At 31.8% G+C, this 20,214-nt stretch overlaps 5 protein-coding genes across 5 annotated transcripts in view; 1 reads left to right on the plus strand and 4 right to left on the minus strand.

Moving 5' to 3' along the window:
* Positions 1-116: 116 nt before the first annotated feature.
* Positions 117-2,511, plus strand: LOC111427503 (uncharacterized). Its single transcript, XM_023062677.2, has 5 exons — positions 117-580; positions 634-914; positions 966-1,186; positions 1,237-1,413; positions 1,493-2,511. Exons 1-5 carry the CDS (start codon positions 289-291, stop codon positions 2,478-2,480), a joined length of 1,959 nt encoding a protein of 652 aa, XP_022918445.2. The 5' UTR covers positions 117-288; the 3' UTR covers positions 2,481-2,511.
* LOC111427140 (gone early) overlaps positions 2,495-20,214 on the minus strand; it is a 30,843-nt gene continuing 13,123 nt past the window's right edge. Inside the window, exons 5-9 of the mRNA XM_023062130.2 lie at positions 4,474-4,688; positions 4,220-4,423; positions 3,318-4,066; positions 2,816-3,259; positions 2,495-2,760 (exon numbers count right to left, since the gene is read on the minus strand). Of these exons, the coding sequence (XP_022917898.2) occupies positions 2,670-2,760; positions 2,816-3,259; positions 3,318-4,066; positions 4,220-4,423; positions 4,474-4,688 (1,703 nt within the window). The 3' untranslated portion in view covers positions 2,495-2,669. The remainder of the gene's footprint in view (positions 2,761-2,815; positions 3,260-3,317; positions 4,067-4,219; positions 4,424-4,473; positions 4,689-20,214) is intronic.
* Positions 7,132-8,408, minus strand: LOC111427142 (uncharacterized). Its single transcript, XM_023062133.2, has 2 exons — positions 8,313-8,408; positions 7,132-8,256 (listed from the first exon to the last, which is right to left on the minus strand). The coding sequence occupies exons 1-2, from the start codon at positions 8,406-8,408 to the stop codon at positions 7,243-7,245; spliced, it is 1,110 nt and encodes a 369-aa protein (XP_022917901.2). The 3' UTR covers positions 7,132-7,242.
* Positions 10,365-12,541, minus strand: LOC139428850 (RNA-binding protein cabeza-like). The gene is made up of 2 exons (XM_023062131.2): positions 12,180-12,541; positions 10,365-11,665 (listed from the first exon to the last, which is right to left on the minus strand). The coding sequence occupies exons 1-2, from the start codon at positions 12,195-12,197 to the stop codon at positions 10,697-10,699; spliced, it is 987 nt and encodes a 328-aa protein (XP_022917899.1). The 5' UTR covers positions 12,198-12,541; the 3' UTR covers positions 10,365-10,696.
* Positions 13,324-15,025, minus strand: LOC111427143 (uncharacterized). Its single transcript, XM_023062134.2, has 2 exons — positions 14,928-15,025; positions 13,324-14,858 (listed from the first exon to the last, which is right to left on the minus strand). The coding sequence occupies exons 1-2, from the start codon at positions 14,940-14,942 to the stop codon at positions 13,896-13,898; spliced, it is 978 nt and encodes a 325-aa protein (XP_022917902.1). The 5' UTR covers positions 14,943-15,025; the 3' UTR covers positions 13,324-13,895.

Raw genomic sequence — 20,214 nt, forward strand, 5'->3', positions numbered from 1 at the left:
TTTAAATTTAATTATTTGACATATGACATTTTTTAACCAATAAATTTGAGGTTATAAATGATTCAATCGAACATTACTTAAAAACAATAACTATTTTATTATGTGATAATAACGATAAAGAAGAATACAATTATTATATCCTATCTAAATACTAAAAAGGATTTAAAAATTTAAATGGTTTTCATTAAAATGATTTAATCGAACATTCCTATAAACGTGTTCTGTTCAACATAAACATAACCTCAAAGCAAGAAGTAACTTTCTTAAACTGCTAGATAAGTGATTAAAATGGTACTAACACAAGGTCAAGTAAATGAAATTTTAAAATTAATTAGTCACCACGATTCTAATCGACAAGATGTAATATCTTTATTATTAAATGATCCCATAACTGCAAATTTTGTTATAAGTTACATACGAAATGGGTTGAATACGGTTCTACAATACGAAAGCACCCTTAATTTATTGTCTGGAATGGTGATGAGCTTTTCTAAAGATATACTAAGCGATCATTTAATGAATTTTATTGAAAAGGTTATTGGCAATCGCAAAGATTCTTATGCAAAATTTCAATTTTTAGGTTAGTATATATAACAAAAGCATATTTAATGTTAATAATCTGGTGATTTTTAGAAAGATCTTTAAGATGTGTGAGTATTTACGATGTGGTTAACAAACAAACAATAGGTGTTACGATAGGCAAAATCATTGAAAAATGTGTTTCGATTGAAATGAATTCAAGTTTAGAATTAGACGCGTTGTCTTGTTTACAAGCGTGTTTAGAATTTTATCCAGGAAATTGTCTCCCGCATAAGAATAAACTGGAAAATCACATTGTGGGTTATTTAAAGTATGAAAAACAAAATCAATTTGTAATCGAAAAAGCTGGAAAGTGCTTTCATTATTTACAACAGGTAATTAATTGATTTAATGAGATACATTAAACAATTTTGTTTTAATTTTAGTGTGGCCCCACAAAGAATCACACTCAAAATTGGAGCAACGCTTTCGTTAAAATCATTTCAACCATAAAAGAATTATTAAAGTGTTTAGACAACAATCAATATAAATTTAATGAAAGTAATGATTTTTTTTCGTTAAATGTGGATAGTGAAACGAATACTAAGCTTTTTCTTCTCGAATGTCGATTGGAAAATTTAATTCATTTTGCAACTGCTTTGATACGGTAATCACAAATACTTTGTTTTCTTTGTAATTAAAACTTTCTGGTTTCAGATACAAATTTAATTCTCCGAAAGCTCTTAAACCAGATTTATTTTTAAATCTTTTGAGCTCTCGGGTTAACAACGACCTCATAAATGAATCAACTACAATTGAATCGTGTCTTACAAACAGCATAAGGGGACGTGTTGAAATGCAATTATTTAAATTATTTCGATTATTTCTGAAAATGTAATTTTTTAATATTTTAATTCTGCTATTTAATAATAGATGTCGCCCAATTTTTTTTTAAATCAAAAATTTGTTTTAGGTTAGGGGTCATTTTGATTCCATATTCATATAAAATAACTAAAATTCTCTTGGATAAATTAAGCGAAACGGAAAATATTGATTATAAAAAGATTCTTTATGAAGTAATCGGATATTTTGTGAGTGTGTTAAAAAGTAACGTGAATTCAACATATCATAAAAGATTGGTTGAATTAATTTTGGTAGATGTTAAACCGATTGTTAGTAATGTTACTTTAAATGTTTCGAAAAAACCATCAAAAGTTCGACAAGAAATTACTGTACAGCATACTATAGTTTCCATTGGAAATGATTTGATATCAAAAGAGGAAGTTTGTATTTCTGCTTTAAATTGCTTAAAAATGGTTTTGACCCATTTAAATTTGAATATAAAGCAGAATTATCTAAAACAGATGTATAATATGATTTGTAATACCTTACGTTCAATTCAAAATGGAATTGATACTCCTCCATATATCTCAAAAAAATCAATTGGGAAATTATATGAAGTTATTGTTGCTAGTTTGGAGCAAAAACATCCCCCTTCTTTACCTGTTATTATTAAGTTATTAAAAACGGGTTTATCAACTGGGAATGATGATATATCATGTATTTGTACAGTCGGTTTAATGACAATTGAGAAAATTTGCCAACCAATTCGGCCGTTAGTTTATTCTTGTAATAGAGTTGAAAATTATGCAAGAATGAATAACCAAGACCAACAAGATAGTATGGATATTAGTGCGGAAATGGTCGATTTAGATATTGAAATCAAAAGTGGGGATACGAGTGGCAACATTACATTATCTTCTATTGAATGTAAGTCAAATATAAACGAAGAAAGTCCGAAACGTGAACCACAAGATTTAAATGATGAAGAGATGACGGAATTAGATAACAACACAGGTGTAAATGGAAAATTAAATGTTGAAGCAAGGGTTGATGTAACAAGAATAAGAGAAGATGGTTATACGTTATTAGAAATGTTAGGTTCTTTTAAAGATAGTTAAATGAAACGACTAAATAAATCTTTTTACTTTCTTTATTATTTTTTATACAAACTCCACAACATTTACAATAAGAAAAAATATCAAAATTTTTGGTTAGTAAAAAAGAACAAACTAAAACAGTAATTGTAACGAAAATAAATATTTTTGCAATAAAAAAATTGTATTTTGTAAATGTTGCAACTTTTTTTCTTAAAAAATATCATCACATTTCTCACTTGTATCTACAGGACAACCAAAAGCGTGCTGAAAACCATCAACTTGCGACCAAATTACTTCAAGGCTAAAAAAAACAACAAAAAAAAAAATCTTTTATGACAATTTTTAGTTTAACTTACAGCAATTTTCTAGGAAACCTATTATTTCCAATAACATCATAAAATTGATATTCTTTCGCCGTTAACGCACATAAACTTTGAGAATATGTTAAATAAAATAAAGCTGCGTCTTCGTAAGTTTCAAAAGACGGTTGATGAACATGTTCCAAGTTTCCTTTAGAAATCATATTTAAAGTTTCTTCGGCAATTCGAACAGCTGAAATTGTCTTAATAACATTTAAGGACGTTAAATTCGCTGTTGTTTTATCGCTAAGCTTTTTCCCAAGAATTATAGAATCTTCAATACATCTCATTGGACTTTTAATAGCATTTAATGATTCGTTTACCGTTATATGGAATTGAGTAAGTAGTTTTAAGTCGGATGTCCAAACATTATCGTAAGGTAAAATGTTGGAAATTATCGCTTGAGATATTTCTACTCCTAATCTACCGAAAATAATTGGCCTAAAAACGAAAAACTTAATTGTAGGAATATTTTAATGATGTGTATATTGTAACTTACCAAGGGAAATTATCCTCATAATAAAAATCATTTAATAAAACCTTTGGGATAATAATTTTATTAACAGAAGGTGAATAACTAACTCTGCCTGGTTTTAAAAATAAATAATTTAAAACATAATCTTCAGGATGCCCGGATATGAGTCTGCGTTCATCGATGCGTTGAAGAAACCTTATCCCTGATTTACAGTTTATAAAAAACGATTTTTTAATTATATTCAATTTTCTGTAATAATTCTTCAAATAATCATCGTTTGTTACATTCTCAGGTAAACCAATTTGCAACCTTAAATTTCTAATTTTAAATGTTAAATGACGAAATAAATTTTGCGTTTTCTCAAATTTCTTTAATCGTTGACTAATCGTTTCTCTTAATTCTTCATAAACACCATGCACGATACTTATCGTTTTATTTTTAATCGGGTTTTGTTTCTCAACAAGAACTTCAACGGCTAATCCCATGTACTTTCGAGTCAACCCAACACAAAATTCCCAACGATCAGGAGCGTTTTTGACTCCAAATATTTCATTGTTATACGAATTCCAACTCGCAGCAAATTTATTATTAAGGTATGGAAGATATTCTCGTACTAAAGTCCATATAAAGTAACTATTTGCCATTCCTTTCTCCGTTGAAGAACTTATTCCGGCAACTTCTTCAAGGTATCTTGGTGAGGTTATTATTACTTCTGTTGATTCGTCTATATTTGCTTCAGGGTACATTTTTGATAAAATATCATGAATATAAAGCTAAAACATATAATTGAAATTATTATTTAGAATTAAAGTAAAATAAATTATAAAAAATAAGTTGGTAGTAGTAATAGTTATTTTATTTTTATTATGTTTTTTTTTGAATATTTGACAGATAAATGTCATTGAAAAATGTGTTTAAAATTTTACCATTGGAACAGTTTGAGTTAATTCATGAATAGTTCTTATATTGTACGTTAAAATAGGATCTTGTAATTCATATGATTCGGGTGTAACTTCCGCTATACGTTTCTCATAATAGAATAAATCCCTCCCAAATCTGTCGGCGTCCTCTTTCGTTGCCCCAAAATTTATAACAACATCTGAGATGAATTGAGTGTAAGCCTTTTCCATCTAAAAAAATCATTTTTATGTTTTAATTAATAAATATAAATAGAAATTACGGCATCGTTGTTGTTCCTATTATAATAGTAACTTCTGTCCGGTAAACCTAACCCTGAAGGTGATATTCTTATTAAACTTGAACCTGGGACATTTGGACTTGGATCTACCGTAATTTTAAAGTAAGGACTAACACCGTAATCGGCATGCAAATTTATTAATAAACTCATTCCGTCGTGTTCCGCCATGTTCCAGTTTTTTAAAATTTTCCATCCTCCTATAAAAGAGAAATAATGAATTAGATTTGTCGTAACTTAATTAAGAATCATAGAAAAAAGCTATTAAATTGTGAATAAGTTATGTTTTTGCATAATTTCAATGGTGCGTTAAATGTGAAGATCTTCTCTAACCAAGGTGAACTTCTTAATGGGAAACAAGTTGTAGAAAAGAAGATATTTCGAGAATTTTTTTTATACTGATTGTGAGTGTTTTAATAAAATTTTGACAACTTAAGTGAGGTTAGAACTATCTAACCTCATTTTTAAAAAAATTAATTACCATTATTTTTAAGTTAAGTGAAGTATTTATTATATAATGTTAGTATTTCTAGTGAATTGAATTAAATTAAAAAAAAAATTGAATATAGATATTATAGAAATGAAAATTTATGATGCATCGAGAAAAATCTTTAAACGAAGTATAACCCGCGATTTAACCAATGCCTTCATACTTCTACTGTACAATTAAAGAAAGCAATATGCCACATGTTACTGACATGATATTTGTCTTGGAAGCAAATCGTCCTTTCACAATCTACCCAATTCAGAACCATTCAAAATATAAAATTAAAAATATACAGGATGGGCCATCTAACGTTTGGAATTTGAACTATCGGTTATTTTGATTTTGAAAGATAGAATGACCAACAATTGTCGTCTTATGAGCGCACTGCTAAACCCTAATGTTTCTAGTTGTAGGTCTAATGTTAGTTCCAGTGACAGTGCAAGTATAAAACTAGAACTAACACAAAAGTTAGAACTAGAATCTTTCGGGTTTAGCCGTCTTTAGAGACGTGCAGCTAAACCCAAATGATTCCAGTTCTAGGCATAGTGTTAGTCCTACATAGTAACAGTGCTAGTGTAAAACTAGAACTAACACTAGACCTAGAACTAGAAACATTCGGGTTTAGCCGTTCGGCTCTTACGGAGGAAACTCAGAGTTATCATAAGGACGGCACCTTTTCCAAGCAAAACTTTTCCTTTGCAAAACTACCCAGTGCCTGTATTAAGCTATGTTGAATTTTATGTGGGACAGTACAAGACTTGCACTTAGTGCATAGTAGTTTCGTAACTATGGTTACTGCATACATATATTGCGAGTTATATGACATTTCCGGTAAATGCATGCAATATTTTGTTTACCATGATAACTCTAAAATGTTTTAATATTAAAATGAAATAAAACAACCAACTTCTTTTATTATAATTAGGTAGTTCTAAAAATATTTCCCGCGCGTACTTCCTTTCACCACATTAACCCAAGTATCGATTTTGTGTGGGGATATTTTTAGAAGAATCCCATCTATTTCGACGACAACAAAACGAGCTTTTGTTGGGATTTATAAAAATAAAGCTCAAGTGGGGATTATTTTTATGACCCCAATAACGTTTCTCTCAATTAAAAGGACTAAGATTAAAAAAAAAGAACAAAATAAAAAGAAACAAATACAACTTAATTCAGTGAAAGTAGTAATTTTGCCACTCATCGTATTAAATTGAGATACGATTTTTTAAGGCGTTGTCTCAAAGAGGAAATAATTAACTCTTTTGAGATAATAGCTCCAGGGATGCACTTTGTTATTACACAACATGGCCCAGAAAAACTTTCTAATTAAAAAGACCAACTCAATTAACTTTTAACTCAACACAAAGAAACAATTTAAAAAATAAAATTCTTTTAAGTCATAAAAAATTGTTATGTTCAAGTTCATTCGTTGATATTTATCAATATTTTCGATTGTAAATTGTATAAGAAGTTTATAACGCACATTAAAGTTAATATTAGCTTTTAATCCAATTAGATGTTAGCGATAATTTATGATTTAGGACAAAAAATGCAATCTAAAAAAGAAACATTGTTATATAAAAAATATTGCCGCGATTATAATTAAATTAGAGAATGCTACCTTATGATTATTTGTTGTTTTCAAATATTTATATTTACATAACGGATGCTAATGAATCACCGAGGATTAAATTTCAATCTAATTAAGAAAATATTACGAAAATATAAAGGATGCGCAGTTTTCTTTATAATTACCAATCTTCTGACCTAAATCAAAACGCTTACTAATAAATTGCTATTTTATTTATTAGTACGAATATTAGGTCAATAAAATTTTCTTCATTTTAATTCTAATCAAAATTTAGTAATTTAGTGAATGCAATTAAAATTATATAACTCAAAAGAAGTTGAACCTTTTTGACGTTTACAAATGTCATTTTGACAATTTTAATAAAAGTGTTACCAACACAGAGTTACCAACATACTTATTTCTTTATTTTCATTTTAAAATGTATTTGAAATTAGAATATGCATCATAATATTCACAAATATATAATTAAATAAGTAATTAAAATCAATTCAAATCACTAAAATACGTTGTAATTTAGTATTATATATTTTTTCAAATATGAGGGAGACAACTAAATTGACAGAAATTATCATTAAGCAATCTTTATTATTATTTTTTACAACATTTTTATTACAACCATTTGTTTTTCTTGACAAAATCTTAATTTATAATTTATTGCAGGTTTTCTTCTCATAATTTACTTTTTATTCGGTATTCCATAAGTTTGATGGGGAACTCCATAACTATCAACAATTTTATTGGCATCAATCGATGGGTAATAAGTACTACTAATTACGGGACTTTCCGTTGAAGAAATAATTGGTCCGTAAGTGCTCGCAATGAAAGGAGATTCCGTTGAAGAAACAAATTGTCCACCGTTAATTCCATTCGTGTTAATCGAAATTGATGGATTCACGAATCCTCCTGGAAGTGACGAAGAAACGTAGTTGGTAATAATTGGAGATGGTGTGGTTACAATTGATAATCCATCAAGTGGTAAATTTCCGATTGATCCAGTTTCAACTTGATTAGTTATAATATTAGCACCACTTTCAGCGTGAGTGTTTAAAGTGTTTTGAACTTTTTCTTCAGCTTCAGCTTGATTTTTGTATTTAATAAAGTATACTTCTGGTTTAGTTGGTGGAGTTGGTGGTGGTGGTTCCACAACAATTTGTTGTTGTTCTTCCGGTTTCTTAACCAAAACGTAAACCAAAGTTTTTTCTTGTTGAGAATAAGCAACGGGTGGTACATACGGCTGAACTTTATAAGTTGGAGCTTTAATGAAAATAATTTTCACATTCTTCTTTGAAGGTGGGGCTGTTGGGGCAACATGCGGATGAATATCTTCCGGTTCTTCAGGCGCTTCATAAAAGTAAACGTGTTTTTGTACTTCAGCTGGATGATGATAAACACTCGGCGATGGTTGAGAATAAAATTGTTGTTGATAAATTTGGTGATGACTAGGAATTTGTGAAATCACGCTTTGATCATAAATTATAGGCGATAAAGTCGGTGTTACTGTTGGTCCAGAATAAAAAGGAACCGCCGTTGAAACTAACGGCGTGTGAAACGTCGGCGATGGAGGTAAATAATTTGGGGGAAGTCCCGTTACAGATTCAACTGGAACACCATAACTAGTTTGTAAAGGTTTCCTCAACTCTAATCCGATATCCGGTTTTCCAAAAACTAAGCCAAAAAACCCGAAAATAATCTGAAAAACGAAAAGAATCGAAATAAAAGAAATTTAATGAACCACAAAAAACTTACCAAAGACTTCATAGTTTTTCCGTGGATTCCAAAATGAGATTGAGAAATTTTATGGTATATTAGATATTTATAAGACATCCCCACCTTAAAGGACATCCTTCTGTGAAGGCCGTTTTCGATTCAACGTAACGCCGAGCGTTTTAACATTTTAAACTTGTGTCAATACGAAAAAGGAAGACACTAAAATTCCTCACCTTGTCATTTTTTTTAATATTCTAGATTACCAAACTAAAGCAATAAAACTTATACTACATAATTAATTAATTATCTTCGAATAATAAATTTATTTATTTTTAATTTTATTTTCTTCTACATTATCCACATAAACAAACGTTTCGTAACTGAATACAATATAGAAGAAAATATGATGCAGTTGTCCTTGCACGTTTTCAATGAACTCAAACGATTAAATGCTTCGCGTTCTTCAAGAATGATCGATTATCTAATCGCTTAAGAAGGTTGTTAAAGATAAATATACATATTTTTGTGTAATCAAGATTGAAATTAAATTAATTTAAGGTTTCTTAAAACCTAATGCATTTCGAAAGAATTAAATAAAAAAAAGTAGGAAGGATGAGGAGAAATTTTTTTGGTTGCTTTAAATTGTAAATGAGTGTGTGGCAACTCCACGAAGAAAAAGGCTACAAAAAATGTTTTGAGGGATAAATTATATTACTTTTTAATAAAAAGATCATCATCGATAAGTTTACCTTGAGCTACTAAAAAAATATCATTTGCATATTATATAATTCAAAATATATCAATGATGAATAAAAAAAGGAATCGAATGAGGTTGAAATAAAATGGAAGCAGAGCAGAAAGAAGAGGTGTTTAATTAAGAATAATCCGAATTTAGATTTGACATTAAGAGTACGATTGAATTATTCATTTCTTATGAAAATTTAACGTTTGGCATTTGATTCTGCAAAATAAAGGAAAAAGAGGCTGATTTTAAAATAAAAGGTGGTCGAAAATGTTGTAATAATATAAATAATTAATAAAAAACCATAATTAAGTTTCATCATTTCTGTCAAGTTAGTTGTCAGGTAAAATATCTAACTTCACTCATATTTAATGTTAAAACATAATAAATTAAATATGTTGGTAACACTACTATTAAAATTGTCAAATGTTAAAAAATGTAAACTTCAAGGATTCTGATATTAAATTTTGATGAAATTAAAAAGTATTAACTTAATATAATAATAATTTATTAGTAAGCTTTTTAATTTAGGTCAGTAGATTGTTAATTGGAAAGAAAACTGCGTATCCGAAATCCGAATTTAGATTTGACATTAAGAGTGCGATTGAATTATTCATTATGAAAATTTAACGTTTGGCATTTGACGCTGAAAAATAAAGGAAAAAAAGAGGCCGATTTTAAAATAAGAGCTGGCCGAAAGTTTCGTAATTACGAAAGTTTCCCACTCCCCCTCGATTTAATTTTTAAATCGGAGGAATCACTTTTTCAAGAATTTCAGTCTCTCGTCGAAAACTCTTTTGTGATGAACAAAAGTTCTTTCTAATGGTAAGCTTTTATCTTATTTACACTTTCTTTGGTAATTGTTTAATTGCTTAAGTAACTATTTGTTAGTAGGAGTATAACTAATTTGGTTTTAATTCCCCTTATTGACCTCACGTGAATAATCTATCGATTAAATTATTGATGATTTGGAGAGGTATCTCAAAAGCATTATCTAGAGTACTTCAGAATACACCATTGGGATCTCTACATTTTTCAATTTATGCTAACAATTTAATTTATAATATGACAAGGTCTCAAATGGTCGCAACGATAATCGCAACTTCACTATTCCTTGCTATTGTAGAAACTTTGTAATGATTTAAACAAAACTTGTATGTGCGTAACAGCATATATATTCACTTATTTTTCTCTCTAATTCTTCTATAGTAAGAAACCGGCTTTACCGCCGCGATGAATATTATAGATATGTAGTCGCTTTATAGCTTATATCTTCTGTATAGGTATTAAAATAAGAGGAAAAGAATACGAATTTTATTTACAATAATAAAATAAAAGGAAACAAGTGGTTCATATTAAAGACGAAATATATTTAAGATATGCAACGATCGAAATATCACACAGGCCTCCTTAAACTCTAGACGTTTACGCACTAATCCTTATTAAAAAATACATTTTTGTCACCGTAATTGCTATTTTGTTTAAGTTAAAAAATAAAAGCAATAACTTTATAAAATAGTAATGTACATTAAGAAACAAAGGTACAAAGTTAACAGAATGATAATATACAAACATGAAGGAAAAAATAAACACTATTCGGTACAAAGTGAAAGCTATATACATATGAATTTTACGTCTTCTTTTTCATTTACGTTTTGAATAAACGCATCACAAAGGAGTTTTAATATGGTCCTCCCGTTTTAGCTGGAGCGCCGTATGAAGACGAAATTCCACCGCCTCCACCTCCAATTCCACCTCCGCCAATACCGCCGCCTCCAATTCCACCTCCGATACCACCGCCTCCAATTCCACCTCCGATACCACCTCCTCCAATTCCACCTCCGATACCACCTCCTCCAATTCCGCCTCCGATACCACCACCCCCTATTCCACCGCCGATACCACCTCCTCCAATTCCACCTCCAATACCACCACCTCCGATTCCTCCTCCAATTCCACCTCCTCCAATACCACCACCTCCAGCTCCACCGCCACCACCGCCTCCGGCTCCACCACCACCTCCTCCAGAAGTTTGAGTTCTGTATCTAATAAAGTAAACTTCTGGTTTTGATGGTTGCGTTGGAGCTACTGTAGGAATATTAATTTCTGGTGCATCTTCCGGACGTTTAACTAAAACGTACACCAAAGTTTTTTCTTCGTCTTGTGGTTGAACAGGAATCGTTGGTGCGGTCGGTGTTGCGGAAGTCGGAGCTTTGATGAAAATGATCTTGTAATGTTTCTGGGCTTGTCGAACAGCGATCGGTGCTTGAGCTCTTTGACCTTCATCGTCTGGTGGGGCAACGTGGACGTAAATGTGTCTTTGGACTAAAGTGCCACCACCTCCTCCTCCTCCGCCGCCACCACCGCCGAATCCTCCACCTCCGAATCCACCGCCACCACCGCCGAATCCACCGCCTCCGAATCCTCCACCGCCTCCTCCAATTCCGCCTCCTCCAATTCCTCCTCCGCCGATTCCACCTCCTCCAATTCCACCTCCCCCAATTCCATCTAAACCTCCTCCAAATCCAGTACCTCCAAATCCACCACCGCCTCCTCCGCCACCACCTCCCGGAGCTCCATAAGTGCTACTTGGAGGACTGTAGTTATATTGAGGTTTCGCTTGGGTTGTAGCCAAAATGGCAACAGTTAACTAAAGAAATTAAAATGATGACGTAAATACTCGAGTTGCACAATTATGTGATTTCGAATATAACATCTAATAAAATTCCTAAAAGAGGTTTATGTGTAAATTTTATTAGAACTGAATCTACTTTTCGTAACGCTCGCTTTAAAAGCAGAAATTTTTATTTACATTAAACACTCACTCGATACGCAATTCTTGATTTCAAAATACCCAAATTGAATTTGCACTCGATAAATGATTGCCCATATTAATTCTATCCAACTGGTACATAAAAATGTTTTAACTTCGCGTAACATTGCATTTAAGCAAGAATACTTTAAGGAAGATGTACGACCTTAACAGTAGAGATAGTTAAGATGCATTGAAAATTTACGATGTCGAGGGAAATTCCGTTTCGTAGTCCCAGTAATTACCTCGAAATGCACGTTTAAAATTTAAGATTTAAAACTTGAAGCAATATCGCGGAATAATACTATAATTAATTTATAAAAGAGTTTTGGAAATGGGAAAAGACACTCACCACCAGCAAAGGCTTCATCTTTAAAACACAACCCGGTGGTTCTCAAGAAAACGTTTCTAGAGATGTGTACCGATGTGCGGTGGCCATCCACGTTTTATAGGTACACCGGTGTGCCGAAGAAGAGGTACCATCAACCCCCTCCCGATAAAATAGAAGAGTGCGACGACGACGTCTTCCTTAACGCAATTGTCCGCGTTAACATTTAGATAAGTGAAATTCGGGTCATAACCTCTCACTACATACACTCACACATACATGCATAAGACACAGCCGCTGCACCGGCATTGTCAGTACAACTATAGTCTCTTTCTATCCAGGAATACGTTTGATTATTATTCTAAATTACCAAAAATGAACAAACAAATCATATAAATTTTTTCTTCATGTTATATTCGTAAAAAATATAATATAATGATAGTCTTGTTTTAAGGTATTCATTTTTTAATAAAAATGAGATTGGCTCGGAAGCTTCATTATCGGCTAATTTAATTCTTAAAGGAATCATGTTTTTAGTTGGAAATATTCTTAGAGTTATATTAAGAATCGTGAAAACTTGACCCAATTATATTTTAGCGTGTATTACTAACTTTACATAACTTAAAATATCTTTCGCTGTTATTTGCTCCTAAATACTCAATAGAGTTCGCTTTCAAAGGCCGTTAATACCTCTAAGTAGCTTCCCACGTTCCAAATGTATGCCAATTGCTCTGAATAACTTGCAATGTCTTTGAGTAATAATTTGTTTTAATGATACATTTTCAAATAAAAACATACGTTTCTTTTATACAACTTACTTATAACTTATCAGGTAGTTTAGAAAATGACGAGACATCGATGATGAGGGTGTTGCGTGTGATGGAAGAGGATAAAAGAAAATATAATAAAACTGCGATATAATGCATTAATACGGGGAAAGAAGTATCCGTTATAGCCAAAAGTCCGTTATATGAATAATTTTAATGCACACAAATAAGAGGACTGCTACATCCCGGGAACAGTTTAAAGGGCCGTTCGTGACGTCAGCGCTGAATAAGAGTTAAAAGTAGAACTAACACTAGATTCGGCTTTAGCCGTGCGTCTCTTAAGATGGTTAAACCCGAATGATTCTAGTTCTAGGGTTAGTTTTAGTTCAATAAAAATATGCAACATAGAGATATCTAAGTGATAAGTAGCACTACCTAGTACTGTCACTAGAACTAACATTTGACCTAGATCGAGAAACATTCGACTTCTTGGAGAAATGTTTTAAAAAGTAGAGATTAAGAAATACCCCGACAAGGATTATGATCAAATAATATCGACAAAACTGAAAATAGGGACTAATACCATAATAATTTAGCAGCAGCCTACAATAATAAAGAGTAAGATTATTAAAATTCAATCTCAACTAGTTACGTTGTAAGCCAGAACATAGATAGAACAGAAACATAGTTATGATTCACATTTCCAGATAACTTGTTAATAATAAGGAAGAATACTTTTGACTAAATCATAAATTAAAAACTCATTAATTTTATTATAAAGATATAATTTATTTGTCACCGTAACTTTTTTGCTACTTAACCTATAAAAATAACATTAATAAAAAAATAAATTTATCTTAGAGTATCACTTATCAATAACAGACGAAAAGAAACTATTTACAAAACGGGTCATGATGATGAATGCGATTTTCGATTTACCCGTACAAATAACCTAAAACTGTCGCAATTTAATTTAATAGGGTCCTGGTTGATGGCCCGGAGGTCCATAACTAGACGATAGCGATCCCGTGGATGCCGAGGAAGATGAAGAACTCGAGCTGACGCTACCTTGCGAAAGATTATATTCATTTCCGGTAGCGGTCGATCCAGTTTCCAAATTGGCGATGATTCCACTTCCACCGGTTGTTCCGTGTTCGACGACGTTTCCACCACCGACAGCAGAAACTTCTTTTTGAGTCTTGTACTTAATGAAGTATACTTCTGGTTTGGATGGTTGAGTCGGGGCTGGAGTAGGGATATGGATGTCTGGTTGGTCATCGGGTTTCTTAACTAAAACGTAAACGAGAGTTTTCTCTTCGTTTTGTGGTTGGAGGGGAATTACTGGAACGGTTGGAGTTGGTGGAGCTGGAGCCTTGATGAAGATAATTTTGTAGTGTTTTTGAGCTGGGGCAACGGAAATTGGACGATGATGATGGATATCTTCGGGTTCTGGGGGAGGAACATGAACGTAAATGTGTTTTTGGACTAGAGTTGTTCCACCGTGTCCAAACGAAGAGTCTCCGCCTGAAAAACCTCCGGTGAATGAGGTACTACCAGTTTGGAAGGAGGACAATCCACCAGATTGGAAAGAAGATCCACCTGATTGGAAAGAAGATCCACCTGATTGGAAAGAAGATCCGCCAGATTGGAACGAAGGTCCTCCTCCAGATTGGAAAGAAGCTCCTCCTCCAGATTGGAAAGAAGCTCCCCCAGAAGAAAATGACCCACCCCCGAAAGATGCACCACCATCTCCATGTCCAATTGTTTGAGTAAGTAAACCTCCACCAGATGGAACTACACCAACTCCGACTCCACCACCACCTCCAGAAACTCCAATACTTCCACTTTGGTATCCAGTATTGAAAGAAATTCCGGGTTTGTTATAGGAATATCCAGCTTCCGGCCTGGCATAAGCCAAAGCCAACACTGTGGCGAACTATAAATTAATCGAAGAAAATTCCATAAGAATTCATACTTCCTCACTACAAAAATTAAAAATACTTACCACGAAAGATCTCATATTTTGAATTCTCCGGGTAACTTGTATTGTGTTACCGGAGATCAACACAAGCTTTTGAATAATGATAATGGTTGGAGCTCCATCGGGATTTATAGTAGTTCATCTTCCTCCCCACTTTGCCACATTTTCGGCACTTTTTTTTTGGTTGGGTTAAGACCGGACCACCTAAAGATTTTTTGGTGGTGAAAAAGCGGGTCACATCCTCTCACCGGAGGATGCATACCGTTCGGGAGGCCGGACGCGTGGTAACGAAAGTTCTTTTTCGGGGGAACCCGAACTCGCACTTTCATCGAGAAACCAGTACCGGTTCCAATCTTTTTTATTCATACCACACGCGAACCACATCACGTAAATTTTTTGGCAGACGTAAAAATGTACCGAGAAGAAAGTGAATTTGTAACAAAGGTAAATCTGATAAAGTGTCTAATAAATATATTTTTTTTTATTTTCTGGTTTATTTCCTGAAGTCAATAACCATTGTTTGGTGAAAATACATAATAAGAAAGCAAACGTATATTGTACGTTCTTTGAATTAATTTAATCGTCGTTGATCTGATCGTGACGGTTTCGGAATACTAACGAAGAATCAAACAATCGGAGCTAAACCATACGGTTCTCATTAGAATTCACCAGAGGGACAACTGGTTTGCTGAGGGTTTCGGAAATTACGCGAGAAAACCAAAGCATTAACAACAAACGCATTTGCATTTCCTTCCTCGATGACGTTGACACGAACTATGTAGGGTAATTGAAATTGAATAATGTATTAATACAACTTGAATTAATTTCTTAGCGAATGCATTGTTAATGTCACCGTCAGCTGTGAATAAATTCATCTTAACCATGTATAAAATAAGGAAACATAAATGATTTGAGACGACCTTGGAAAGAAATTTAGTTACTAACTTCATTGATTTCAAAAATTTGACAGTTATTTCTCAACAGTTCTTGATTGTAACTTTTTATCTTAATTTGTTTAATATTTACACACATTGTGTGAAGCGCGAAAAGAAGTAGTATGATATTTTTAAACAAACCTATTGCGAAATAAGTAAAAAATTACCCAGCCATTTGATATTTACAAGTTCTAATAGGATGGTAACCCTGCTCTAATCGCTTCTAGTAATCTGTCTAAGAGACAGAAGAGAAATGTTTGCTCGCGGATTCATTTACATAATTGAGTCTCTAAAGTAATCGCAGCGAAACGATTCGAAGTTTTGAAATACCCATTGTAATTATGTTAGAAGTGTTAATTAAACTAACGGTTTTTGAAAAAATGTCAAATTTTAATGTCTTTATTTTAAGATGTAATGTGTATCCTATAAAAAAGAAACTTTAACGTTTCATAATACATATACAGGGTATTTCTGTAACTCGTGGCATAATTTTAATCACAAATACTAGAGTTAAAGTGATGACGATTCGTGTAAAAATTTTTGATCTAAACCCATAAATGCTTAAGATATGTATGGACCTTCAAAGTTAAAAAATTTTTAACCATTTTCTTAAATATTTTTAATTTGACATTCAAATAGACATCTCTGATGTGTATTTGAAATGAATTTATTTCAATAATTATTATCCAACAAAATTACACAATATACAATTCTTCCAAGTTAAATTAATCTAAAAAAATCGAATTGTCAAATTAATACGTCAAAATTTAGAATCTTAACGTTTAGTAGTAACTTTTAGTTCAATTAAACGAACCAAAAAATATATCTTCTAAAGACGTATCGGTGTGTACAGAAAATATTTATTTTCTAACAGGAGAAAGTTTGTATATTTAAAAAATATTGCCATAAAAACGATTTTCTTTTACGCCAACAGAAATCTTAAACGTTTTTTAAATTATTAATAATTTTTGAATACAATTATCATTTTAAATAAGAGAGATCGTACGAATTATTAATATTAGCACTTTAAAGATGCACATTATTTGACAAACATCGATTTACTTTCCTACGAACTGAAATGTCTATAATAAAACACGATCATTTATCATTTTACACCTACCTATTTAAGACTAACATCCTGCTTTCGATTACATCATTTTAATCCGTTGGGTTCATTATGTTATGATTATTTGATTGAAAAGTGTAACTAAACTTTTTGTTTTAATTTAAATAGTTCTTTGAACATTTAAAATGTTTTACAATTAGTTAAAATAACCTTTGTTGATATTAAATTTTAACCTAACTTTTTTGACAGTTCATTAACTTGTCAATCAAATCTAAACCATATCTAACCTTAAAATTTTCTCAAAATAATTAAAACCTTACTCAATCTATCTTATCTAAAAGCTTAATGAAATTTAAACAAGAAATCTAATTAACACCAGTCATAACGTTATAAAAGGTTTTATTACATTCGTTTATCTTCAACAATTAATTACTTGTTTTTTTTTCTTCATCACCTCGTTAACCCAAAAAACATTAATTCTAACACCGACAACAATAAAATAAAAAATAAAAAAAAAGGTGTTCGTTAATTTAATTTTTTGTCGTTGTTGTAATATCGTTTAGAAAGTGAGTTTGTAAAGATAATATTATCTAATGGAGATTTATCACCACTCAAGGTTTTATTTATAAACGACGCGCGACGCGAGGAAATAGACGAGGGGTTTTGAAAGTAAATATTTACGGAAGGAATATCCCGAAGGATTATACGATAAAACATCGTGGATTATTAGACGGGTTTGAAACGCTATGGAATTATTTACAGTTGTTATCGACGTACAAAATCTTTTTTTTTATATATCTTTATAAGCTATGTTTTTAAACTAATAATGAAGTTTAAAGAGGAATATTAATGAGCGAAGTTTGCTGTGTTGATTGCTTTACTTGTGTGTGCACAGAGTGTAATTCCAATTTGTAAGCTCGAGAGAAGTTTGTTGAATCCTATGGGATTTCCTCCTTTCTACTTGACGATGTTTATTAGTTTTCAGGTTGTTTTAACCTTATTTTATAAATTCGCATTCTCATTGAACTCAACATTATTTATTGATTTTTTGATATAATTACTTGATAAAAAGTTCTAATTTCTCGGCGAATAAATAATTTAATTTAAAAAAATAATTAAAACTTTGAAATCAATCAAAACCCCAACTTAATGTAACCTCAAATTTTAATTATCTTGACAATTAACTTTTTCCAAAGCATTTCGACTAAAACTGTTAATTATAATTACAATTGAAGACATAAGTCGATAAAGGTGTTACGTCATCTTTTATATGTTTCGAGTAAATTAGCTTTAAAATTTTTAAGCTAAAAGAATTTTCTTAAATTTTGATTCAAAACATTAAAGAAGGGTACAAATAAGCATTTTCAAAGTCTTGTGAAAGCTGCATCAGATTTCTGCTTGACCACTTTATTTTTGATTCTGCTTACTATATCTTCTGTAATTAAAAGTACAATTTGTAGCTTGAGATAAGCGCTGTTAACTTTCGCCGCCGCGTCAACCAGCTCTGGGTGACGAGTATGATTTATTCTGTTACTCTCTTCTATCGTTTCGTTATTTGCAAAATGCAAGTTTACTAACAGTAATTCAAAACGATTATGTAATATCTGGCTGCGCTAAATGACCAACAAAAATCATCAGTCCGATATATTTTGCAATTTCGTCAGATGTGATACATTTCCATCAGTTCAGTCACATGATCAGTCATTTCATGTTAATGCAGTTTTTGCTCTCCATATTCTCATAAAGTCCGCCTTATCCTACGAACGGAAATGATTGTGGCCTGTTAGCGCATTCGTTCCTGTGAAAATTGTCCAATCATCAACAAAGTTCACTTCCTCGTCTTTGTCCATAGCAAGTTCTTCCAACATATCCTCAAAGTGTTCACTTGCATATGATTTCTCAGGGTCAGAGTGTGACTTCCATGAAATTCCATCCTAAACCAATAAACATTTTGAAGATAAAAAAAGTTACATTCTAGCGATCCAGCGGTCGGATTTGGGCCTGGCGAGAAACTCATCATCGGTTATTTTCACTTGCTTTTTGAGTTTCAGCACCTAGTATAAAGTGCTTCCTTGCAGCTGACATTAATTTCTTGTTCTGAGACGTCTCTTCTACATGGTTCATGATCACTACATTCCTAAAGTGAACTCGGTTAGTTATTGGTATGCATGAGCTCATCGTCAATCATGTGTTCTTAGACCATAGCATTCGAAGTCCATATTTAGCTACTCCTGAATATATTCTTCATCCAGTTCTTTACAGCCCTAAACATTATTTCACATTTTCACAAGAATAGGATATTTTGTATGTCGCATCTCGAAGAGTAACTAATTTCTTTAACTACAAACGAGCACTTTCTTGACTGTTTTAATTACAACCTTATCTATGGGTTGAATCAGGGTGGCAACATTTGGCAGATACATGACATGCAGTTCTATTAGATCTAAAATATGCTTCTCTTCATGCCAATTTACATGATGAAAGATGAACTATAATAATACACAAAAGGGACTGTAAAATGTATTTAATGTTGACTACATAACCTGATTTAAATGAACATAAAAATACTAATTATTGTCATACAAATAAATTGAATCGATTATGTTATTACTAATTTTTTTTATATGGTTCGATAAAGATGAACTTTAATGATTTGTATTTTTATTCTTCTTGTTTTAACGACGGGCGGTTCTCATTTCGATTTATCATCTGGTTTAGATGGACGAGAAAGTAGGATACTCTTAATGTTTGGCCAGATATAGATCTGACTCAAGCTAACCCAAGAAATTCTTTACCTTCACTATACACGATTCGTTGTCTCTTTTTTTATTCAATACTTTATAAAAACCTCTTTCTGTTTCTTTTTGCCCATATCTCATTAAAAACAATTACAAAAACGGTAAAATTTAATTATTGATTATTTCGATATTAATTTTCTTTTTATCGATTAATGTATTTAGAAATTTGCGACTTGAAAACATCATGATAGAAGAACCTGAGTGATCCTTGGAGTGTTTTCTCGAAGAAAAAAAAAATGTTTATTGAAAGTTTGTAGGATTACGTAAAGTTATCGTCGTATTTTCTATCGAAATTGCCATAAATGAACCCATGACATAGAGTATTGTACACAGTTTAAGTGTTAATAGTATAATCAACAACATTTATGGACAGCTATAACTTCTTTTTTATCGTTAAAGAATGAATCGTTTTTGGGTGTAACTATTTATTTAAACACTAAGTTTATACTACATTTGTAAAGATTAATCACTTTGATTGTCTTCTATGGTGTGTATAAATGTTGCTTTAAGAT

The sequence above is a fragment of the Onthophagus taurus genome, chromosome 2 (assembly GCF_036711975.1).
Source record: "Onthophagus taurus isolate NC chromosome 2, IU_Otau_3.0, whole genome shotgun sequence".
Taxonomy (NCBI): domain Eukaryota; kingdom Metazoa; phylum Arthropoda; class Insecta; order Coleoptera; family Scarabaeidae; genus Onthophagus; species Onthophagus taurus.